Consider the following 26,362-nt stretch of genomic DNA (forward strand, 5'->3'; position numbering starts at 1 on the left):
CCAGGAGCTATTTGATGTTAGATTAGGAAAAAACAAATACATTCAGTGTCTCTCAAATGACTACTTCCCATCATCCTTTGGGCATATACATATGGAAGCAAATCTAATGCCAAACAGCAAAAGTAGATGGATAACAGGCACATCAAAAGGATTATAATATTCTTCAAAACAACCTGGAAAGCAAGTGTAGTGGGGCACTGTGAGGATATCTTGAAGAAAATTAGGTCAAGTTCAACACTTATCAAGAAAAAAAAAAACGAACCATACAAAGATAAAATAAGGGGATATGGAAGCCAAACAGCTGCAGGCGCAGCATTAGAGTTTGTTTTCTTTAAACTGATCTCCACAAATCTATTCTGCTATTACTTTTATGTAAGCAGTCCAACCTCTGTAGTTTCTGTCAGAAATGAGTAGGATCCAAATGAGGGAAATCAGGCTTGGGCAGGATCTTCCTTAATAACAAAGAGTTTGTGAATTACTGATCTTTACTATTTCCACTCTAAAGCAGTTCACAGAACATCTAATTTGGAATCGTTCTGCTTTAATGGTCCCAAACTTCAGTTCATTGTCTTGGCATTCAAACCCTTGGCGCATATGATATAAAGCAGAAATCTCTGGTAAATGAAACTTAAATAGATAGAGACAGTTAAAAGACTTTTTATTTCCATGAGCCATTATATCAAAATGCAAACACATGTACATGTAGCAGCCTTGACCAATTTTACTGTGTCAGCAGAACTTAACACAGCTACAGTAGGTGTCTTGCAGCAACCACATCTCACCCCACTCACAAGAGCAATTTGGTAATGAGATCATCCATCGTCTCAGATGCACTAAAATTAAAGTGAAGGAAACCTGGACCAGATTGGAAATGAACTACAAGCCAAAATCAATATATTTCCCAATCCCACTAAATGGTTGGGAATATGACTCATCTACAGGAAACCAAATAGATAGGACACAAAAATATTGTAACTGGCCTCTTCCTAAGGGAAACTGTAGCTGTGGTAATTTATAGGTTAACAAGCAAAGGAGCCCTTAGTATTCAGCTGAACAAATAAAATGTTTTCACTATTGGTTTGTCGAAAGGTCACTTAGTAACAAGAGCTCACATGGTCCCAAGCTCCATCAAGGAAATACTAATTAAAGACAGCTGTTCTCTTACAGTGTTAGCTCAGTCCTACAACTACTTCCTTTGGGTAGTTTTTGGGTTGTAAAATACTTAAGGCCCGGTAGATACCTGATATAAGGTAGGTAACATCAAGTACCTGCAGAAAGTGCTGCACTGTCACTGTATGGCTCCAGGAGCAGCCACATGCCTGACCCACTGCACTTCATCCTGGGCAAGTGGGCAACCTGCATCTTTAGCATTTCTACTACAGGTACAACCTCCTGTTTTCTGTCATAAAATGTCTCTACTTGATCATAAATCTATCACACAAAACTCCAAGCTTAGCTAAGCTCTGTGTAAGAAACTTGGGGAATAAAAGGATACAATTCATAATCATATTACAGTGGTGATTATAAATATCACAGAGTCTCTCTTTTTTTCCAGAAGAAAGCCAAAGCACTCTACAGAGCTCTAGAACTTCATGAGGAGTTCATCTTCAATAATCACAAATGCAAAATTACTACATTTAAAAATAAAAACTTAGGATAGTTTTATGCTACTTTTAGGTTTTAGGTAGGGTTGTAAAATATTCACATCATAACAGACTTTGAAAGAAAATGTATGCACTAGTGAAGGTGCTCCAGCTTCTAGCTTGAGTGTTGTCTGAGAATGAAGGATTTTTGTCCAGTGATGATGAAACAATTCAGGTAAAGTATCACTTGGCTATTCCCTCTTCAAAAGTGAATATTTATGATCATATGTACTAAGGATTCAGCATACATATATACATATGTATGAATATATATATATATATATGTATTAAACAAATAAGCACATCTTTTCAATGAACACCTTGTAGTATTTGGGCACCTCTCCCACCCCCTCAGCCACTTGTACAGGTAAAATAGAAACCTCAATATTCCAGGTGTCTGAAAAGATGTTTTTGGTTCTCCTAATGAAACCAAGACCATTCCTTTGAAATCCAGACATACACTGCAGTGTGAAGCCACCTATGGGTTAGGACCAGGAAGTGGAGTGTCACCCTGTGCAGCAAAGGAAAACAAAGAAACATGAGGCATCCAAATTAAATATTAGGGAAAACCAATGGAGGCAGAATATGACTGCCTACACTAGGATGAAAACTGAAAGAAAGGCAATGTAACAATACTGAGATGTCTAAACAAGACCTTGGATCTAAAGACCACAGCCAGAATTTTTTGTATCACCAGAAGATGTTAAAGATTCCTGCAGGTCAACAGTTGTATAGCAATAAGTGAAAAGGTGAAACTACTATAATTTCATACTTAGACCTCGCAGCTCAATTTCCTTTGCTTTGGGCCAATTCTCCACCTCAGCTTAAGTCTGAGTCCCAAATCAAATAATTATATTCTCAGAACACTTGGAGTTTGATGCATTTTCTCCAGTTGAGAAGTTACTGGGTCAGTTCTGCGCAGACTCCCAATATCTATTCATGAAGCCAAAGGACCACTCTGTAGCCTGTCAGCAAATCAAGTATCATTAAGCAAAGAGGGATTAAGATTGTCCTCCTAAAGGTATGCTGCTTGGCAAAAGCTGGTTTAGCAGTTGTACGTATGTAATGGCTGAAAATCCACTTAAACTCCTTATGGGTGGTTAAAAGCTCTCACCTGCTTGACTTCAGCCTGTAGGTGCCGGAGCTGTAGGCACTGCTCTAACCTCTTGTGAGTTTGGTCAGCATTAAGCTCCAGCTCATGCTGTTTCTCATGAAGGAATTCCAGCAGTTCTTGAACCTGTGTTGCAAGATCAATGTCTTTTTCACAGATCAGCTCAATACCTGTAACATGCAGAGAGAGAGAGATCACTGAAATTTCAATTTTGCATAAATGTGAATTTCAAAATTTTTTGCCACCTAACACACTGATTTGCAACTATCTGAGTAATTATTTCTCATTAAATTTTCTCACACGTAATATTTGGCTTTCCCAGTTTCCTACTCTGCCTCACTACATTTTTCCACAAAGTAGTGTTTCTCTGGTGATCATTGCTCATCTTGCCCATCAGCATCTGGCCAGTAGGACATGATTTAGACAGAGTCTTTCTCAGAAACTTACATGAACATCAAACTTATAAAAAAGACAGAAAAAAACTCCCTTTCTTACAGTAATTCATTAATTTACACTTTAGAAATGTATGTTGAAAAAACCTTAGAAGAGAAAAGAGATGAAGAAGAAAATACAAAAGTGAAATACAGGAAGTAAACTCTAGTCACCAGATCTACAGTGGTGTTACAAGTACAGAGATCTCCACAGCCCAAACTTTTTCTCCATCTGGACACAGAGGATCATTAAAAATTAATTAGTTTAAACCATCCTACAGTTCAGAATTATTCCACAGACTGGCTTTTGTCCAGTCATAACATATCAGAGAGAAAAGGTGGACAGGTACCACATTCCCTGTCCCTTGCATCCTGCATGAGATTGATAATCCCCGGTCTCATTTCATAGCTGGCCCTGACTTGATCAGGAGATTGAAAGAGGGACCTTTTGAGGCCCTTCCTACCTCCTGAATTTTCTTATGACACTTTGAGCCTTGTGTATAGTCATTACAAGAAATACAACACAGAGCTTCACACCTTCCTTCTCGCTTACACCCATGCAATAACATTGCTGGGTATGTTACCAGTGCAATTGGGGAAGTCTGGCCTGGAGGAAATATGATGTCATCCCATGTTACTGTAATCCCTGTGACTATAAACTAATAAAGACCCAACTCTTCCCTCACTGAGGTCTATTGGAATTTTGCCATTGGCCTCAATGCAGGAAGGATCAGGAACCTAATATAAAAATAATCTAATTGCAGTAATGCTGAGAAAACACTGCACTTTTCTCCAAAGCCATTTGATTTCATGGAATAATATAAGAAATGTGTTAATTAGAAGCTGCTGAAATAAAAACTTGGACACTTTAAAAAACCCATTTAGAAAGTTGTCTTGGCCTCCTCCTTTATCCTCCTCAGAGACTCATGACTTTCCTTCTCTCTCACAACCATATCTACAGAGGACAGTGTGCAAAATAAACATGACCTTATTACTAACCCTATCCCCTTTTTCTGGTTTCTGGTTTTATCAGAAAAAGCACATGGGAATGCAAATGATTGGCTTATTCCCTTTCCCAGCCAAAACAAAACAGTTCCTTCATTACCAAATAAAGTGGAATGGCCCCTGGCTTCCCATTTAAAACTGGAAATTTAATATGTGTTTCTATTCTTGGGAGTGAAGTTCCTTTCAATTGCCAGACACCAGGCATTGTTGCTACAATTAGCCTGCATATGGTTCTGTATCCTCGGGACATGACGGCTTTTTGTATGCTTGACTTCACTACACCTATTGGATATTAAATGCACGGTTTTCCTTCGTGCACACTCAGCTGGTCTGGTTCTGATTGTGCTAACTCATCAGCAGCAACCAGTGAACTGCCTGGGATGCTATCCAAGGGCAGCCTGCGCTCCCCATGATGAATGATCTGCCCTTTCCTGCTTGTCATATGTCATGCAGATTTATTCTACAGTGCCAGCACATGCGGTGAGAACGCTTATTCTTCTCAAGAATTGGTTTGCAAGATAGAAAGCTTTGTTTCCTGAATAATTTCATACATATTATCTTTACATTGTGCTTTGACAGCTCGAAAAGCACAGGTGACTTTCTGATAAACCGAACGTGGTTGCCATTTTCTTCTGATATCTCAAACAGTGCAGCAGATGTCAAGGGAACGATATTGAATTGAAAATATTTTTTAAAAAATACTACAGAAAAGAGTACTGAGCCACACTAACTGGCATCCTACAAAACATGCATTAGTGACACCTGAACTGTTAGCAATGTGAGATACAATTCAGTCTGATGAAAGCTTTTTGACCTGTAAAAAACTGTTTTGAAACAGCTTTGAATCTGCTTCAGGTTGAAATATTAGAAGCCTGCGATAGCAGTTTATATTCTCTTCTTTGCAATATAAACTATAGTTATAACTAACTATAAAGGACATCACAAACAAAATGTAATAGGTTTCCACTTCCCTTTTAAGCAATGCAATGCTGGGAGAAAAGGTGAACAATGTTAACTTGATGACCAGGAACCAAAACGGCTTTGAATTTTCCACATATCAGGCTGGGACTGAATAAATGTCCCCAACTTCAGCTTTACAGTGTTTCAGGCTTGACTTAGACAAATTGCTTCTAAGATATAAAAAGGGAGCTCTGTAAACCATGAGAGACTCCCAGCTGTAGGGCTCATTATGACAATGATGCTGACAATGCAAATGGACTTTAATAATCAAATAAATTTGTATAATCAATTAACCAGCTATTGCCTTTTGCAATTGGATATGTCTATCTCGTATTGGCCTCATAAGCCACCAGTGTGCTTGTAACAAACGTGGATAGAGCCTTCCTAAATCTTCGTTTGTGAAGCCTAGCCATGATATGATATGATAACCAGCTATTAGAGTGTAACTCTTTTAATTCCTAGAATGAGAATTACTAAGTTGCATATGCTAAAAAAATTACATGACTGTGTCATCACTGCAGCTTGGACCAAAGTGCTAAATCACTACTAAAATGTTATCCTAAACTTTCCATGGGAAATGGATTTCTCAGAAATGTCCAAGCTGTCACTTTTGAAAATGCCAGGACCCTTCAACGTATTAAGTTAGGCACCCAAAAAAATCAATATCCATTTTTGAGAATATTTACCGACATATTTAGCTTTGCTATCAGCAGCAGAGAGCTACAATAAAACTGGAAAAATAGCAGATAGGTTTGTTGAAATAAAAAGAGCTGGCTCATTCAAAAGTCCAGTCTTGGTTAAGAATACTGTTATAATAGCCTCTAAATGCAAATAAGTTTAGTTAAAGACATAGATTTTAGTGAGATATGAAGACAATTTGCAAGTACTACTAAATTTCAGAAAACACAACCTGACTTCCAGATCTTAGATATTCCCTAATAAAACCAAACATTTCTTTGAAAAATAATTATTCTGCTGGTGAAAACAGGCTAATCCAAAGCAGGCTCACTCACATGCACTGGAATAGTGGATGGAATCACAGGAATATAACCCTGAGCTGTATGGAACTTAGGAAATACAGGACTTGCGCCGATGCCTGATGTGCACAGATGCCCTCAATATCCACACAGAGTCTGAACCTCTGGATTTATTGCAACAACATGAGCATGTTCACAGGGATTTCCACACACTCCACAGCCCTGTAAGAATCACTGCTCCAAGTCTGCATTGGACATGCAAAAATTATGGGCAAATGTCTGAAACCTTCATTTTCTACCTCCACGAGACTTCTGAGAAAAAAGGCATCATGCATGGAAACACCTGGATGTGATTCTATCTGACAGACTTGCTGGCTTAAAGACCTCCAAGCCAAATGACAGAGTGATCAAAACTGAATCAATTTCCTGTGTGACATGTTAAAAAGAATAAAGCTCAAAGAGATTTATAGGGAAAGGAAGAAACTTGGTCAATTAAGGGTGACTGGTTAGGTAGAATGGCTCTGGAAAATCACATTTTTTCTGGCTTTATCTTCTATAGCTACAGCTGAGTTTTGATGGTAGCAGTGGTGACAGTGTACAAAAGGAAGCAGCAAGAGCAGCTGATTTCCCAGGACTCCTGCAAGTTTGCAGCTCTGGCAGTTAAGAACAATCATCCCTTACCTTATACACTGAATGACTGTGATAAAGGATTCAGAAAGAGGGAGTAAAATCAAACCACTTTTTTTATGAAGTATAATTGTCCTTTATTGAAGTAAGAAACAGTAGGCTCCCACATACCATCTCTCTCCCTTATTTTGCCATTCTCCCAGCATTTAGCATTCCATGCACGGCAGACATTACCATTATCTTTGATTAACTACAGTTATGCTACTTCCTATGGGCTTCTGCTTCCTTGCCTTTGGGAGCAGTGGATTTTTATTGGGTAGGCTTCATAGAAAGTGATCTTAGATAATCTTACAAAAACATTTTACAAGTCACTTCATTTAGTTTCTAATCTTTTGTCTACAATCCAAAAGAATTTGTTTCTAACTTCTTGAAAGACACAGTATTTACTTATTTTCTATTTTCTAAAAAATCTGTCACTGAAACTTCTGGCTTTGTTGTGGATCATATTCTTTACCTCCCACAGATTCTTACTTGTATGACTCTTCCACGATTAAAAACAAACAATCAAAAAAGCACAAGCATCTGAACCAATCTATTAGAACAAGTTTTCTGTCCTAGAAAGCAAGGAAGCTGAAGCACAGGGCCAGACATCGTGTGGGTAGATCTCAGAGAAGCTCACACACACGGTTCACACAAAGCACTGGATTGTCTCGTTCACAACATACTCTTGTAGCAGTCCTTAAGCCTCTGCTGAGTTCAGCTTGCCAAATCAGGCTGAGTACTGCCAGATTTTTTTAAATGTAGGTGCCTAGAGGTAAAATGTTTGCCAAAGAATAAAAACTTCTTATTTCAAAAGTGCAGATTGAGAGGGAAAGAACTGCTCTTGCTTTGCACTCTTTCCAGACATTTAAGAAGGTTAAAGCACTTCACAAGTAACATTCACTTCTGGGCTTTATGCAGTGATTAATCTGAATTACGATATTCCTTTTCCAAACACAAAATGCAAGGAGACAAAAATCCTGATTCATATGATGTATTAGAAAATAGGATCCTACTGCTGAAAAGCAGAGTAAAAGTATCAGACAGACTCCCTATCAAAATGAATCAAGTCTTTCATTCAAGAGCACATACCAAAGGGTTTTTTTTTAACATCCAAGTTGCTACCTTTAAATTTCAAGTGCACTCTGAAAAGGAAAATTCCAGTATGGTTTATCATGTTCCCTTTTCATACAAAATAATTCCAAGTAGAACTGGCTGGAAACAAGAGTTCCATTTCATGACTGGTTTCAAGGCTCTCATATTTGGATTCTTTCCCAGAGGACTCTTGCAAAACTAGTTACTTTCTCCCCTCACTCCTCTCTCTCTTTCTGTTGGGCATGTCTGCACCCTGAAATGTGGCACAGGGAACAGGCACTCAGGTCTGTGGAGAAGGAAGCCAGCACATCTGGTCAGTCAATAAAGTCCAGTTGCAGGAAGGTTAACAAGCTTAGGAGTCTAGAACAACTAGACTTCATCCAGACCTGAGGTCTGACTGCCCAGCTCAAGGATCTGTAACTTGTGACTCTGCAGTGCTCGTTTCTGAGCTGGTGCAATGACAAAGGCCTACCACAGCAAGTTGTCTCGCCCTCCCCTCTCCATCCACTTTGGAGTCAATCACAAACTCCATCCTGCAGTTGTGAAAATTTCTGAATGAAACTTGAAATTTAGCTTCATTTCCTCCATGAGTTTCAGTCTCAAAGAAGCAGTAGTTAACATATAATCCTGAATCCAATAATTACCAAAACTTTTGAAACAATTCCAGTGTGGAGAAACAGGTATTGCTCATAGTTATGTTAAAAGCTGATGTATTTAATACGTATTGGGCTATTTTCGTTTGAAACATATTTTGTGGGAGTTGGGTTTTTTTCTTGTTTTTGCTTTGGGTGTGTTTTTTTGGTCGTGTCCCCCCCCCATGTAAAATAGAGATCAAATTTTCCTGCTCACCTGAAGCCTGGACCTCCATGATGTACTGGTGTAAATCTTGCCCTTGCTGGATGACTTCAAAGGTCATGTTGTTCATGGCCAACTTGCGCTCAGTGTGACGCTGCAGTCGCTGCTCAGCCAGAGTGAGGTCTTCAGTATTGAAATCATTCATTTGCCTCAGCAGATCTTCATTCCAGGCATCTAACTCTGCTGTAACCTTCATGGGCAGAAGACAGACACCTTATTCGCTCAAGACCAATGAAATACCTTGAACTGTGTTTGGATCAGAAAGTACTTCACATTTCGACTCTGATCCAGAAACATTCAAACCACAGCCTCAGTACACTCCAGATCCTGCCCACTTAATGGTCACACTTCACATTTTTCTTAAGCCAGGATCCATAACACGATTATCAGCCCAACAAGAATTTGGACACCTCCTCTTTCCCTTATACCTTTCAAAGGACACGGGAAGAGAAGACCCACTATATTTGCATGGATGGTAGAGAGAATGTTTCTGAATAAATTAAAATTTAAATGAAAAAATAATGCTTGCATAATTGCAAACCACATAATCCCCAAATGGCCTGAATGTTTCTACAAACATTTTGCAACACACTATTTATTACATATCACAGATGTAACACACAACACAGAAACATCACACTCAAGAGCCAGGAGATCCACCAGTAGATTCAGGAATGGTACCTGGCTGTAACCAAAGACCTATATAAGCTGCCAATAACTCATGGGAACATGTAAAATCTTCTGTTGCTTTCTCTGCTTCCTAATTGTGACACAAAGTCTGATAATTTTAGCAGTCCATTTATTGTACTTTCTGTTTTACCTCTTAGTCCACAAGCAGCCAATTGGTATCAAAGTCCTTCTCCCTTTTTGCCTCTACAATTAAAGCAAGATTCAGCAGCCAGCCAAACATCAGTCTCACCTCAACCTAGATTCTGCTACTGCAGGCTAAAAAGAGGGAATATTCTAGTGACTATGAATGAGAGATGGGGGAAAAAGAGAAATGGGAATTCGTCAAGCACATAGGTACTGTGCAGAATACAATTTTTAAAAGCATTTAAAATTATTAAATAAATGCCTCAATTTTGATTAATAGGTTAATTCCTCATACCTAGTTTTAACTCTTCTGAATCTAGCTATCTACATTCCCACTTGTGCATTATGATGCAGTGAAAAGTTCTGTTTCTCACTTAAAATGTTCTTCAGCACCAGTGTGCAGTGAGACGCTTAACTTCCTAAGTAGCCAAGACTCAAAAATTTCCACTCAGTTTTCCTTTCCAGAAAACATACATTATATCCGATACAGGCTTAGGAAGATAAACCAAATAGACCAGTTCTCAGCCCTTCTCATGTTAGAATGGACAGTAGTACAGTTTTGTATTAGGAGTAAAAAAAACAGTTTTAATGCTCTTTTTTTTGAGCGAAGCAGAAAAGCAGACTCAATCAAGAACCTGGGACCTCAGCTGCAGGGTGAAAGGCAGAGCATGGGTATCCTGAGGGGTTTCTATTTTTCTTGAGCTTGTTCCTTTGCCCATTCCACTCAATTACCTTTAAATAATAGCTATCTCTACACTGTCTTTGGCCGCATTCCTGATTCCAGCAGCCTCTGATTCATTCACATATCACAGCTGGAGTCCCTGGACAGCGGAGACTTCCTGGCAGATTTAACAGTTATGAAGAAATGTTCTGGAGAAGAGTTTTACTAGATACATTTGCACTTAGAGACAAACGTTCAGCTAACAGTAATCAGAACTGAGGTGATCTTGACCTCGTTTCAAAAACTACAAACAGCAGAATGAATTCAGAATGAGAGCAGGTTCCTACAGTCATGACAGTAACACTTAAAGTTCAATACAAAGCCCTTTCTGTTCTTTCTAATGGAAAAGCATGTGACACAAGTGAATCAGAACTTTATTTGTTATGAGCTATTAAAAATACTGTCTGTTTGAATTAATTGTATGGATTGTCAGGCTGCTAACACATAATTATTTGAAATTTTGCAAGGATTCACAAAGTACTTCCCAATTTCCTGTGACATTCTTATATATGTGCACTCAAGACATCTAAAACCATTTATAAGTGACAGTAACAGAAAAGATTAAAACAACCAAATAATGTGTTACATGAGTTTGCTCTGAGAGCCATGACTTTATGATTGAGAGTTTCTGAACAAAACAAAATCTCTCCATCCCATTTACTTCTATGGATGTCAAATCCAGGACAGAAAAATACAAATCTTTTGTAGGGTTGAACTGTCAGGGGAGTTAATGACGGACGTAAGAAGGAATCAGTAGAAGTTTGACAAGTATGCTGAGATCCAATACTTCCTGGGTAAACCTCTCCGCTGTGGTGCTGTTTTTCTTAGTAACTCATCCACTTGGCTGTGGAAGGGACACTGATCAGCATTGCTCTTATCATTAAATCTACAATCATTTCCATTTGAGCATGGGGAGATGGCTGTTCCTGACTGCACTGGTTTTTGTCCCTCAGGCCTGTGTTCAAGACATGTCTGTAGCAGAGAAGCACCTACAAACACTCAGGAGAAGGTTTGCTCCCAGGAAACCAGTGCTGCTCATCCTCGTGATGGCAAGCAGCTCCCACCAGGCTCTGCACACAGAAGGAGATGCTCCTGAATATCTACCTGTCCCTTGTAGATAGTGGAGCAAAGAGGGGTTTTGTTCTATTATCAACACTTCCCAGATCAAATGAGTGGTTCCAAATAAAGAGGGAAGGACAGTACAGGCAGCGATGACACAAGCTGATAAATTATGCGAGATGGAAGGCCAGCCCATGGTGCTCCGTGTTACATTGTCAGGACTGGGAACAGAGGCTAAGCCTGCACCTGAGCAGCTCTGGACAGTTGGACAGGTCCAGCAGGGTTTGCTGCCCCAGTGCCAGCCCTACTAGGGCCAAGAGCACAGCCACCAGTGTGGAGGTTAGAAGTAAGGAAGGAGGGAAGTAGCCTTTGAGTGGGGGCTGATGAAGGAGTGCCAATCATCCCATGTGCTGGGTTAGGGGAAGAGAGGAAGGGATCAGGCACAGCAAGAGGTGGAACATCACTGAATCTCTCAGGCTAAGCATGTACAGGAAGGCTGGGTACATTGCTCTGAGTAACAGACTAACAGATGGCTAGAAGGGAATCTAAAGCACACTCAGGCAAGAAGCAATACCAGAGCTGTGATAACAACACAGGTTTCCTGAATCCCAATCTGGTGCCCTATCCCACAGACCATGCTGCTTTGCATATCTCATTAAGACATTTCCTTTTCTGTCTGTACAGCCAATGCCTCAAAATCCCAGCATTTTCTGTACTTCAAACTGGACCATTTGGAAATATTCCCAGAGTGTGAATTTACTGGTTTGACTTGGGTATAGGGAAAATGATTTGTTTTTCTTCAGAGCTGCCTAATTACAGCTTCTTCCTGTTAACTACAGATGTATATTTTTCAAGTCTAAAAAATGGATGCTTTCACAGATTGGTCAGGCCTTGATATCTATGATAAAATTTGGACTGCATCAAACAAAAGTGTCCTGAGCTGTGGTAAGACTGCACTGAGCCTGTGTCAGAAGTATTTCATAGATGAAGCTCACTTGGCCATGAACTTGTTTTATTCCCCTTTGACACAGAAGAATGGCTGATCAGAGTTTACTCTGATCATCTGCTAGATTTTTGGTGGCAGGAACTGACAGCACTTATGTTTACTCACTTTACTTCCCAGTGTTTGTGATCCTAAATAGACCTCAGCAACCTCATATGCCGTGAGAGAAGCCCTGATGTAATAGAAGTCCTGAGCTCTGCTCTGCTCTGGCTTGAGAAAGAAATTGTACCAAAGCAGAAGGGTCACATGTACAGCAACAGCAGCAGTGCACAGGTCTACACTAGTACAAGCAGCAGACTTATCCCCCCGTTCCCACACTGTTCCAAGGAAAGCTGCACACATATCAGTCACACTTCATCTGATTCCTTGGAAGAAGCCACGCTCCTTCTTTGTGGGTCATATAAGCTTGGGGCCAAGAAACAGGCCTTCCTTACTAAAGGAAAGTAAAATGACTCGAGAATACAAATGAAAGAGAAAGACATGACAAAGGTTCATGATTACAATGAGCCTAGGAAGCACATTTCTTCCTTCTTCACCAGAAACAGATGCTCCTGCTGCAATGATAATGGGAGGAGCAATTTTGGTAGTGAACCCAATCTAGTGTTGAGTTACCTGAGATATCCTTATCAGGGAAATGGAGGAAGCAAGTGAGAAAATACTGGGTTTTGTGTCAGCTCCATGTTACTATAATGGATATACAGATTATGACAGCCAGGTCTGCTTTTCATGCAGACACAGCGACCACAGTCTAGACCACATTCTCTTTAGGCAGGAATCCTCCTAAAGCAGCAACTTAATATATCCAAAATCCCACTGTGGCAATACTGCTGCATTTGCTGCTTCCCATATTTATCATGTTGCAACACCAGCAGGAAATGTGACCAAATGGAGAGAGACATGTTCACCTTCAACCCTGGAGCAGAGTGAGAGGTATAGAGAAGAGGTACACAGGTGAAAACCAGTAAGAACAGGAGTAACCCAGGCATCTCATGCCTACATTGCAGCTTGCTTGTGAATTAGGCCAAAGAGCCTGCCAGAGCTGCTGCAGCTGCTGTGCAAGCAATTGTATGTCTCAAATAATTTCTTATCTAAATCCTTAGGTATATTTTTTTTATGCTGCTGCTGAGATTTTCTACAAAATGGTGCTGCTGAGCCTTGAATGCTGCTTGCTTGGCCTTAATTCAGTGTTTGACACCCAAAGTCATCTTGTTTAATGCCAACCAGAAAATTTTGTTTGCCAATTGAAGGAGGTAGAGAGGGGAAATGAGGAATCCAGTGATAGAAAATAAATGCTATATGGCGAATGAATCACATAGGAACTGATATTCCAAAGTATGAGCTGAGGAAGGGCATATGAGGAGGAGGGGAAGAAAGTTCTCTCCTGGGAGCAGAAGCTATCAACACAGAGAGTGGGCTTGCAAGAGGGATCTGAAAAGGAGTAAAGATGCCTGAGAAGAACAAGCAAATGTAGGAGGCAGATTGCAAGAAAAATGATGGTGCAAGTAGGAAGAGAAGCAAAGGCAAGAAGAGTGGGTAAAACACAGAGATGAGACAGGACAGGAAGAACAGTCACACAGGCACAGTGCAGATCTGTATAGATGAGGGAATTTCTACCTCATTTCAAGAGGAAAAAAATTGGCAGCCTTACAGCCGGAATCAGCAGAGAATGAGGATGGATGACATGAGATGTTAGATACAATCCAGGAAGGAATCAAAAAAGAGGTGATTCTAACTCCTGGATGCAGAGGGAGCATCTGTGAGTGCAGAAAGAAAGGAGTTATAATGGAGTAGAGAAGACCAGATCTCTAAGGCACATACCAGAGACTGGGCACCAGGAATGCCAAGGGCAACACTTGGCTCTGCCTTGGTGTTCAGAGCAGGCTGAAGGAGCAGATATCTGGATGTGACAGTGTAACTGGATCTAGGAGCAGACTAATACCAAAGATATATGGTAGTGGAGCTGTAGGTAGGAAAGGGTAAATGAAACTGTCACTTCTGGAGATCATATAAGCAGAAAGTTTGCTGTTCCTCCTTCTCAGGCCTTGGTTTTGGCTGATGCTGTGCAGTATGGCAACGCTGTCACCCTTTTTTTTGACAACAGACAGAGATGCCACACTGGCTTAGTAGGGACCTGAGCCACTGAAGTGTGAAAGGACTGTCAAAGTGATGATTCTGCTCTGGTGCTTTTGACTCCTGAGTCCCAAAAATATCAAGAGAAACAATGGAATTCCACTCCAAAGGACAGGGTGCCCAGAACAGCTTAGAGTATTCCTTTCCTTAAAATGAAGTGACCTGCAATTTGAAAACTAGGAATAGATGGAAAAGAGAAACAAAAGCTCACTAAGCATGAGACGTTATAGGAGTCCAGTTTATGAACAGGACAGGCTGAAATTCTTCTCACCATTCTCTTTCTTTCAAATCTATCTCAAACCCTCTCTAACATTTCTAACAAAGAAGCTCATACCTGAGTGTCAGCTCTAAGTTGATGAGGGGGCTATAAAACATCTTGTACCTTATGTAGGCAGCTAATTCACTTGAAAAAGTCTGCTAGTGTTATAAACCTGGAATGGGAAACTCAAGTGAGTTGTAAATAACAGTGAAATAAACTACCATGAAAGCTGGCTCTTGTTTCCTCCTAAACTCATGCTCAGGGATGGTTGTGAACAGCCAGAGGAGCCAGCAAGAGAAATCAAAGCTGAAAAATTCAATTAGCAGATGAAATAAAGTCAAAGAAATTGAATAGTGGAAAATTAGATATCCAGCAGGTGAAGATTTAAGTGATCATGGGGCTTTCTAAAATATAATATACAGCATACAAGATCAAATTTATACTGTATAGTGGGAATCCCCTTAATCCCTTCCAGCACTATGTCTTGGTGTAGGAACCATGTCACTCTCAGACAATGCAGAGGCTCTGTCTAGCATTGAACAGATCCCTACAAGTTGTAGGAAAAATCAACACACAAGAGATGGAGCTGAGTACTTCTTGGAAAGAGAGAGGGAAGTTTCTTTGGAGGTAACCAACAACTGTTGCTAGACAGGCATTGGCTGAGATCATTCCTGTTTTCAGTCACGGCATTTTATAGAGGCCTACAGGTGAATTTGATCATCTCTCTACAAAAGATAAGGAAAAAATGTGCAGAAAGACTCTGGATGACAGTAATTTTTTTAGGGGTTGCAACTCACTGTATTTTACCATTTGGCTCTTATGCATTTACTCAGCATTTTACTTTACATTAGCACTCATGCAAGTAATCATTAATAAGCCTTAAAATTACTATTTCTGAGGCAAGGGACAAAGTATACTTGACAGACCTTCCTAAGGATATAGGAAGCAGTCTGGAGCAAGACTGTGCTTTGTATGAATAACATTCTCAGTGGACTGCTGCTGATGTCTGCCAGCTATTGTCCCTTGAGCCTTACACCCCATTTCCTCACAGCGGATCAGCTACCACATTCACATTGCATGGAATCTCCTGAGTTACCTGGCTGACTAACTCACACTAACTCAGCTGAAGTCTGTATCATAGAGAAAGACCAACCATAAAATCCTGATGATCCCATCTTGCCTTGAAAAGTGCAGTGACTTGGTTAAGGAATAAAACATACCAGGCACCAGAGTTAGACATGTTTCTGAAATAAAGAATGGGTTGTCATTTTATGGTGTTAAAACCTAAGGCAAAATAGCCTCCCATAGGGACAGCCAGGCTCTCTCATGTTTCTGTTGTGTCTGATTCGAGGTGTTGCCATAGTTTAGGTTTCATAATTTACCCCAAGAACCCAGTGTGTAAATATCAGTCAATATAATGAGATTAAGGCAAGAAAGAGAAGGCAGCACATGCTTTGTGCCTGTGGGTTTGTATCCAAACTCATATCTGCCAAACCTGCCATGACTCAAGTACAACACAAAAGCTGCCTATGAGGCTTAGAAGACCTTTAAAAGTCCTAAATGAACACAGCTGGTCTGCCCTGTCACAAAAATAGGCAGGTGGCTTCTCTTAAAGTAAAATACTTTTTCTGAAGACAAAATGCAACAATAGCTGGCAGATTTCATTGAAGTACAAGAAAAGGTCCAATAATGCCTATATAGATGGAAGTAAGTGTTGCTTGTGCAGCAAACATTAATCCTGAAGTTTGTCTGGGCTCCAAACCTCTGTCAAGAAGAGAAGATTATAGAAAAGCTCACAAACCAGGAGGGCTACAAAGCAGATGGGTACAGTGCGAGTTTAGGAAGGAGTGCCAAAGGAAAGGGTTATGTGATCTATGGCATGAATTTTGATAGCTGGGGAGAACAGTCAGAGAAGGAAGGTTTCCAAAGAACAAATGACAGTCAGACACTTTCTAAATAAAACAAAAGGCAAATCACTCACTTGCCATTTGTGAGCTTTTAAAAATCCTAATATTTTCGGTTTGCATTGTTAATTGGAAAGGAGAGAGAGAGAGAGAGAGACGGTAGCAGGGAAAATTAACAGATTAATCAAAACTGTTCAGTACCAGAACTGGATGGAATGAGACAACACAGGAGGTAACTATTTTCTAAGGCTGAGTTCTGGTGCACAGCCTTCTCTAAAGCAGTGGGGAGCAGATGGGCTCCCACTGCTGCATCCTTCTGGCTTCCACCAGAAATATGCAAGTCTCCCTCTCACCAGAGTTGCCAGAGAAGGGTCCTTGTCTTAAGGGATTCCCTGGAGCTCAAGAACGTGAGAACCCAGGGTGAGAACACAGATCTGAGGGGGGGAAATTGGAAACTCAGTGCTTGATAAAACAAAGGTGTTCAAGTCTGGGAGGAACAGGAGGGCCCACTTTTTGCAGACAGTTTGTGTGAGTGCAGGGAGGATTAACATGCTGCAGCAGGTAGAGGGCTTTCATTAAGGATGTGTTCAATATGGCATTGCTCTTTGGACAGATGGAAGGGGGCTTATCTAGACTAGAAGAGGAGAAATTCATTTGACAATCAATCATACTGGTACACATTATTTCACGATTCTTAATCTATGCAGGATCTAGGCTATTATGGAAAATTAAAACCTAAATACATTTCCACTCATAGCTCAAGCTACTTGTCTTTAGTAGAAAAAACACTTAATTTCCTGATTTAAATTTCCTTGTTTTTTTCCCTCAACAGCTTGGAATAGTCAACCATCAGCAATACTACATGCTTTTTAATTATAGTGATGAAAAAAATCTTTTTGTTTCTCCACAATGGCATGAGATAATTCTGTTAATTCTTATAACAGTTTCCTACTGACTTGGAATCTTTATTAAAAAGCTGAGGCAACTGACTGCAATCTACTTTCTAAGGATCATTACTGTGTCAGTTTGAGTCAATTCAGCTGTTCCTTGAAAAGCATAGCATACATGTCTCATATAATATTTTATTTCAAAATGCCTTTGTTTTTATTACCCATCAAACTGCCTTTATTGTTTAAGCACTAAATGAACTTACAAAATTTAAGATACTGACCTGGATATATTTTTCATTGTTTTCAGCTATAAATTGTCATAATTATTCTAAAATAAAAATACTTTGTTCAGAAAGAGGGAGTTTTCTAAATAAAATCATCTGCCCATAGACTCTCTATGAAAAATGTTCTCAGATTTCCCTGTAATATTAATCTTGCAGAGGGAATTCAGATGTTCATATGATAAAAAATAGCAAATCTGCAGTGACAACTAATGATTTTCTTTAAAATCCTTTCTAGCTAATCTGATTTTAGACGACTCTGAAACACATTTCAATTTTAAATATTTTAATGTATCACAACCACTCCATTCTATGAATACACAGAAGTAAGATTCATGCAGAAACAAAATCAGAGGCATCCACACAGTCTTCCCATTCTGGCATCACATATGGAAGGGACTGGTGTAAGCCACATGATCTCCTAATGCCTCAGCTGCCCCATCAGTAAAGTCATGTGGGGTGGTAATTGTCTGTGAGATCTTTGATTGAAAGACTATTTACAAAGAAACAGAATTTGAGAGCGGTGATTTATTTTAATTCTGGCTTTTTAAGGTCTTTACTTTGATGAACATAATTCCAGGTTCAGACCTAGAATTTGTAGTGAAACAGGCTGAGATCTTAACGAATAACTCACGTGGGTTCACCATATACTCTCTACAGACACATTTGGGTGTTTCAGAAGCACATACTGCTTCTTTCTTTTTTTTTTTTTCTTTATTTTTGAAATCTATTAAAATGTAGGAGATACTACTCTTATGGCAAAGTATGTTATCTGACATGAAATACACACATACATTTATACTTAGACATACAAAGGATACTGTCTCTCAGTATCAAGGAGGCTGCATATAACTGGCAAGTAAATGAAACTATTCTAATTTACATAATTTACAAGCACTGTAGGACAGACTTTATTACAATACCTAACTGTGCAGTCTCAATAGAAAAGCTCAGATACTCCTCACTGATTTCTATCTCTGGCATCCAGTCACAGAACAGGACACCTTTCAGGAAACAGGACACCTCTGTTTCCAGCCTTTTATTTCACTATAATTCATCATGCCATGTCTTAAACACGGAATACAACAAGGCACTCTAAGGTTCCCATTACTTACCAGTACCCACCTTGAGATTACCTACAGATTTACAAAAAATGCCTTCAGGAATGTATCATCATAAAACACAAAAGTGCTCCATGAACTGAGCAAGCACCAGTGGGATACAGCAGGAAGAACACAACCCAGAAAGGACACAAATGCTGACATGAGTCTTTCAGAGATTTTGTGGGCACAAGTTAATTTACATGCTGTTCTTTCTCCCTCATGTCCTATCAGAATTACAGCAAGTAATTACTGAGATTGGCTGTAGTCTCTTCAAAGTTTCTCAGTCCAAGAATACCTCAATTATTAGTGTTTTGATAAGTTTTCCATCCAGTGCTTTTGATTTCAAGACAGAACCGAAAGACCTTTTTTTACATAAGGACATGAAAATGCACTTTAACTTACCCCTCTAATTTTTTTTTCCTTTTTAAATAAATCCACTGTAATGCTTAAGAAGCCCACCTTTTAAATATCCCTTCCTTTTATGCATTACATGTTTTTTTCATTCTGTGGTTTAAAGACAAGCATGTATCTGTTTGTATCTGCAGAGACAAACCTCACTCAGAAGTGACACATTCAAATCCCTGACAGACTCGAGTCAACAGAGAGTTATAACATGGGCACCTTATGAAGCTTCTCTGCAAAGCAGGCAGATTCTCTGCACGGTCAGTTAAGTGCACATGAATCTATTTCAGTGCATTCCAGCACTATATCCTAAAGCATATTTTTAGGCTCAACATGCTGAATTAAAACACGGTTGTAGCTCTCTCTCTGTCCCTCACTGGACAGCTGAGCACAATCAAAGAGCTCCAGATGTATCCCAACAGAGCATGTTTACATGCACTCCCTGTCCCACAGCTCTACCTTTCTCGGGTCATGCAGCCAGCTCTTACCTCAATGGTGTACTGTTCAAAAATCCGGAGCTGAAGGAAAATGTCTAGCTTAATCTTCCTCTCATGGAAGAGCTCTTCCATCTGTACCTGGGCCTCGTCGAGCTGCTGAAGGACAGATTCGATGTGGCTGATGGAGCTATTGTGTGGGGTCTTATTGTTGGAAACCGCAGAGTCCCTGCAGCAAGGCAGAAAGCATGGTTAAAGCTCAGCTTCAAGGCAGGCAAAAGAGCAAGAACTACACACTTGTGATTCTGTGTGCTGCTGAGAAGCACACCCAAGCACAAAGGGCTGAGGGAATGTGTATGCAAGACTCATCTCGTCTACTCGCCAAAATCCTGTGGCTCCTGAGCTCGGCACAAAGTTTGAACAAGAGGATCATCCTTTCTTGTGTCATGACACTGTGACCTTGCATACTTGGGAGGGGAAGAGAATGGTACATCAATCTCAGTGCCTCTCTTGAGGAGACTGGCTGGCAATACCCTTTAATCCTACAGAGTGACCTGCTCCAGCCTATACTCACATCAAACTCAGAGATGCTAGAACTTTACAAGCTAGTTTTCTGCATTTTTTTATTAATTATGGACTAATTGAATCAGAATTATGAGCATTTTAGACCAAGGGGTATGGATACCTTGATTTCCTTTGGATTACGTGGTATAGCAATAGATGTAGAATACACTGTAAAAAATTCCACTGAAGGAAAACACCTTTCAAACACTCCAAGAGATACTGACTTGTCTTTTCATTGGGGTAATTGAAATGAAACATGCCTGTAACAGGTCAGATACTGCTCCATTTACATTTTCCATATACAGGCAGCAGAAGGGAGCAAACCCTTTAAACTAGTGGGCTAGGACCAAGAGGGAGTTTGTTGTACCTGAAAGGACAGTCCTGACAGTTCCTTTTCTATTTGTGCTCTCACATATGTTAATAAGCTCACCTACAGTCTGTTATGTCCTCAGTAATTTTTTTTCAATGACTATTTCATGGTTAAATAACCTTTGCAGACATAAAGAGCTGAAAGCTATCCTCAAATGTTCCACAATAGGTCCCTCAGCTTTCAGAAGAACCAGAAAGGAAACTCTGAGGCCAAAATTTAATCTTGGCTTTAGTACTTAGGCTCAAACAAGATTTAGATGCAATGGTCTTCTCCATCCAACCTCCTCAAAGGTGTGTGAGAGCAGCTGCATTATTTGGCACATTTAATCCAAGACAACAGAAAACCCTACGAAATACACTGGTAGGATGACAGGATGAAGTGGGTAAGCAAGCAGGTCTTACCATCTTTCCTATCGATCTCCAGTTCTGCCTTGGAGAAGGTGGGGAGGACAATTACAAATCCAACAGCACCTATCAGACTATCAGTGCACCAACAAACTCCCACATGTGCAGTGACCCAGCTGACAATACTGGGAGATGAGTGAGATGTCAGGTAATGCTGCCAAGCCACCACACTGTCCTGCAGGGACCAAATGAGACTGGGAGCCATTCTTCTGTCCAGCAAACCTGGGCAGCTGAGGAGGGGTTCCCATGGAGTCTCCCCACTATGGAAGAGTGCTAGCGTGCTTGCAATTTTTAGGTTTTTATTCCCCTTTTCTGGGTTGAATTTTCCCTCCATAAATATACAGCAAAGCATTTATAGTTCTGTAGTTTTCTACAGAACTTAACTGAAATTCTCATGCTTTGCTCTTTGCGAATTATCGTCACGTAGGGTCTGATCAAAACAACATACAGTCAAATTAATTTAACCCTGTCATTGAGCATAATTGAGAAAAAACCAAGTATAATTTTTTAAAATTGTTTTAAGTTGAACTAGGCACTGACACAGAGTCATTTAACTATGTTTAAAACACACCTTCAAGATTTTAAGGCAAAAAACCACACAGGTTATTCTGTTTTCAGTGTGCCTTAGAGGAAAAGAGCAAGCATTTGCCTGAACATCTGAAGTCTAAGAGTAAAACTAAAAATACAGAATGCTATTAACTGCACAGTAGTTAGCTCTTTGGATGTGTTTTGCCTCTTTTTCCTCAAATATTTGATGTTTGATACACTGAACTTCAGATGCTCCAGCATTATTCTGAAGTAAGAACTACCAATTTCCCTTGCTTATAAGGTAATATTACACTAATATTGCTCTCCAGGTGTTATGGTTTATGCCTCACTCTGTCAGTCTGTTTTCAAGTTCTTGATGATCCCAGAGTCCCTCTCTCTGCCTCTACATTAGAGCTGTACAGAGGTAGAAGGGATGAAAATAACTAGGTGAGATTTTGAAACTAGAGCTTAATCTGAGGCTGCATCCAATCAAGTTCTGTTTCCTTCAGACAGCACCTGTCTTCTATAAAAGGACATGAAATATGTCTTCATTCAAATGCAGGATTATTACTATTCATATATTACCTAAACGACTCAATGAATTATTCAAGACTGGTGTTGAATAATCTCTCATGGGATCTAGAGACACACTTAGTTTTAGAAATTCTTTTTCATTAAATATTTCACTCTCCAAATCAAGCCACCCTTGCATTTCAGTGACTGATGCAATACAAAGGTTTAAGAGTATTAATCTGGTATTTTTTTAACAGTCCTGTCAGATAAGGTGTTGACAATCCCTGACTAGTTTGGTTTGAGAAAGATCTCCCTTCAGAAAAAAAAACATTTCTGAGATTGGAATGCTTCTGCCACAATATTTCTTGCTCTTTCTGGTGAGAAATTCTGGGAGAGAATTAATATAAGATCCTTACTAATCTTTGAAAGGTTATGTATTACAGTTATAAAATTCAAGAAAATTATTGGGAAGAAGATATAAGAAAATAAACTTTGGGGAACATAAGACTGAACTCAGGACATTGCTGCTGAGTTTGTTAAAAAAGAACACTGTGCTCCTATAACCACTTTCAGTGCTTTAACTGGGAGAAAGCTCAGTGAGATATACCCATTATCAAAAGCTGAACTACTGTAAAAAAGGTAAAATAAACAACTCTTCACTGGCTTTTTTTTTCAGCCCCTAACATTCCTGCTCTTTCACACCTCACTGAAGCAAGTTATTGTTTTGCCTTTCACAGATGAGCAGAAATATTGCCCCCAGCAGCACCCCTAGAACTGCAGTTCAAAACATTTTCTTTGCCTTGGCTGCTGAGAATGATGATCACCTCAGTAAAACACTGATAGGGAAGGATGGAAAAAAAGTTTCCAATGTTAACCATGACAGGTATAGAGTTGGTAGCCAGGCCTGTTTTATTTCTGACAGGTAGCATCTCTGATCTCTGTACTCACAGTGGCCCTGAAGATCTTGTGTGAAGAACAGTTCCAGGTATCGTATTTAGCTCAGGCAGCTGAGCTTTTCTTCACCCCTCTGGAGGAGACACAGAGTGCCATTACACAAGTGATCTTTTCTAAACCAATATCTGTTCTCTCAAAGATAAGGATAAGAAATGTAAAACTTCCCAAAGCTCTAGTAATTTTATTGCTTTTAACCTGTGTTATGACACGCTTAATAAGAGCGATGTATTTCATTCCCTTCATTGTTGTAGCATTTGCAATCTTCAGCTATTCTTCACAGCAGGTACAAGGTGATCCACACTGTGAAATGCAACCTTGTGTTAAGGAAAGATTGCAGCAATTTTAGTTTTTTTGCTTTTTATCCTTTATCTGTGTCTTCTTTACTGTCACCAGCAGCCACAAAAGCTGTTAGAGTGGGCACATGCAGAGGCGGCTTCATGGTTTTTTCCACACAGTTCTGTTTCACTATTTGAAAGAGTCCAGGATCCCATTACAGGCTTTGGAGTTAGTCAGAGTGCTCAAAACCAACACTTCAATAAGATCATCTTGACAGTTCCATACTGCAAACCTTTGTGTGTTCTGTCTTCCAGACAGCGTTCTCTCTGTGTCTGGTCTTGACTTTATCAGAAGCAGGGGATCACTTTGCACAAATATGCTCACCTTGTTCCACCTTGCTCACTGCCCAGAATACAAGCCAGACACCAAACCCAACAGTTCTTTGTTAAACACAACTGCCACAAAACCTGCCTTGGCATTTTGCAAATATTTGGACATGACACCAATTCCAAACCAAAAGTCCCAAAGCTGAGGCCACTGTCTCTTTTCAAAGACTGAAACTAAGAACTGACTAAGTTTACATTAAGAAAAAGCTGAAGTCCCACACACCATCTTGCAGTTCACCTCTTCCCAGGCTCCACTGACTTCCAGCTCCAGGTATTACCCTGGCCATGCTCCAACTCTACATGCCAATTTCCTGTGACTCAGGTGCAGGCAAAAATCCTTTAGGCCAATCCCACAACCAGAACCAGGACTGCTTGAACACAGACACTTTCTGCAACCCCACAAACCATTCCACACTCCACCTGATGAGCATATACAAGGTCCCTTTCAGGCACTTCAGGTGTGTTCACACTGAAGTGATGCTACACCAACAGGTGGGAAGAATAACCAAAATTCAGAATCTCACTGCCATTTTTGTGATCTCATAGAATTGCCATAAAGTTTGCAAACACTTCCTGTGAATAAAGGGAAATTACCATGCAGAACTTTGACTTATCTGCTCTGGCTGGCCATACATACATTCTTAGCTAAAACTCCTTCCCTCTGGCAGTTCACTTTCCAAACTCAGCATGTTTCTTTTCTACTTTTCTCATCAGTAAAGGTGAAGGTGGATGGAACCTAGCTATGTCTGCTTCTGATCCTTCCTCTCTAACTCTAATCTCAACAAGCAGTACCAGAGCTCAGATCCCTCACTCTCCCACTGTGATGCAGGCAAGCCATATACAGCAAGACTAGGAATTTACATGGGCTCTCCAGGGCTGAAAGACAATCAAAATCGAGAGCAGCCCTCTCAGACCTCTTTTCTGACCCACAGGAGACTCTGCCTCCAGAATGACAGGAAAAAGCATAGAGAAAAGCTCAGCACATGCAGTAGTAGAAGGCTCAAGGACTCCAGGAGGGCTCTTAAGAGCAGAACTCCACCAGTCTTTCATTATCCACTCTGCTCTAGAGCATCTTAGGCTTTTCCTATCATGGCTCATGGTTTTCTGAACTTTTCAGGTGGGAAGTTAGGGCATCAGATTAGGAAAGCTCAGGGTGAGGAGGGTGATCTAACCCTGGGACAGTGTCTGGTGAAATGCATAAGACCTGGGAGATTTGCATATTATTTATGTATACAGAACATGCACACTGTGTGCTTGTAAATAAGGGTAACCTGTAACAATACAAAGATCTAAATAATAAGTGATGCATTGGACTTGGTTTGACACTCAGTACATCCCTTAAAGGCAGGAAAACTCACTGCTGTCAACAAAGTTGAAGGCACAGTAAACCACTGTAAGAATAAATGAGAGAGATTTCTCAATTACAAATTCTATATAAGTTTACTCTGCAAACATTCATGTGATGATACTTGCAGATTGAGAAAGCAAAAAAAAAAAAAAAGCCCAAACCCCAACTTCTTCATGTATTTTAAATCAGGCAAAATGAGCTGTTTTAATTCATAACGCAAGGAGAACCAGCAGTATAAGAGCCTCTTTGACACTATGAATAAACCCCACATAGACAAAGATAAATAGAAGGGTGCTGCATGCAAAATGAAATAGTGAAGACTGTTAGACACGTGTGTATTTTATTAAGAGGAATACACTTCTCCTAAATCGGGAATAACCACATAAATCACGAGGCCTCGGCTCACAACCATTTAACAATCTTCTATAAATACCAACTAAAAATATTCACTTCAAACACATTTATTTCAATTCACTTCACTGTGCCTATAAATAATCTCTCTGTCAAACAGAAAACCCATGCTGATCCACAGACTACTCTAATCAGTCCACACAAATCACTCCTTGCAGTTTCAATGAAACACTCAAGGAATCTGAAGAATTATAAATAAGCAAAGAATTAATAAACTCTCCCAATTAATCCTAGCTTACAGTTCCCTATTTATGCACCTCTAAACCACAGCATGTATCAGATTTCTCAACACCTGTCCTCCAGGTGGATGCTTACCTGAGCTGTTGGATTAGATCTTCCCCTTCTTTAATAACATTGAGGGTAGCATCCAAGGTGGCTGTTTGTTGCTGCTGAAACTGCTTGATAAGCTCCTGAACCGCATCCACAGAGTCAGCACAGACATCCTCTAAGAGCTCCTTCTGCAGATCTTCCATCCATGTCCACAGCTGGGAAGGAGGGGAGGGAAATATAAATCACAGAGGGATTGAGATTTAACCCTTTTGCTCTCTATTTCCAGATCCATAGGCATTAAACAGGGCTGCATGTTTCACATGAAAACTGACCTAAAATTTCTAAAATCAAAAAGATACATTTGTTATCGATCCCATTTAAAGCAAGGAAGTAAGATAAATACAGTATGAGGTAGGTTTTTTCAAAAATTAATTTGAATTTCAGTTTATTCTACGACAATAACTAATTATATTACTCTCATTAACTCTTTACACAAGTAACAAATTACAGACTCCTACAGCTGTGACAACCTAACCCTTTCAGGAGCTGAGCACTATCAGCTGCTATTAATTTTACATGCAGCTGAAGCCTGTTGC

General features: G+C 39.9%; 1 protein-coding gene across 11 annotated transcripts in view; it reads right to left on the bottom strand.

The window, feature by feature from the left end:
* The window catches only part of KALRN (kalirin RhoGEF kinase), a 330,405-nt gene that overhangs the window by 167,834 nt on the left and 136,209 nt on the right, over positions 1–26,362 (bottom strand). For all 11 annotated transcript variants that reach the window (XR_003915798.1, XR_003915799.1, XM_029959838.1 and 8 more), the window contains exons 10-13: positions 25,812–25,981; positions 19,797–19,971; positions 8,738–8,933; positions 2,758–2,924 (exon numbers count right to left, since the gene is read on the bottom strand). Coding sequence is in view for 9 of the 11 variants with exons in the window: in XM_029959838.1 (XP_029815698.1) it covers positions 2,758–2,924; positions 8,738–8,933; positions 19,797–19,971; positions 25,812–25,981 (708 nt within the window). In the remaining 2 variants the exon portion in view is untranslated. The remainder of the gene's footprint in view (positions 1–2,757; positions 2,925–8,737; positions 8,934–19,796; positions 19,972–25,811; positions 25,982–26,362) is intronic.

The sequence above is a fragment of the Manacus vitellinus genome, unplaced genomic scaffold (genome assembly GCF_001715985.3).
Source record: "Manacus vitellinus isolate BGI_N305 unplaced genomic scaffold, ASM171598v3 scaffold_22_pilon, whole genome shotgun sequence".
NCBI lineage: Eukaryota > Metazoa > Chordata > Aves > Passeriformes > Pipridae > Manacus > Manacus vitellinus.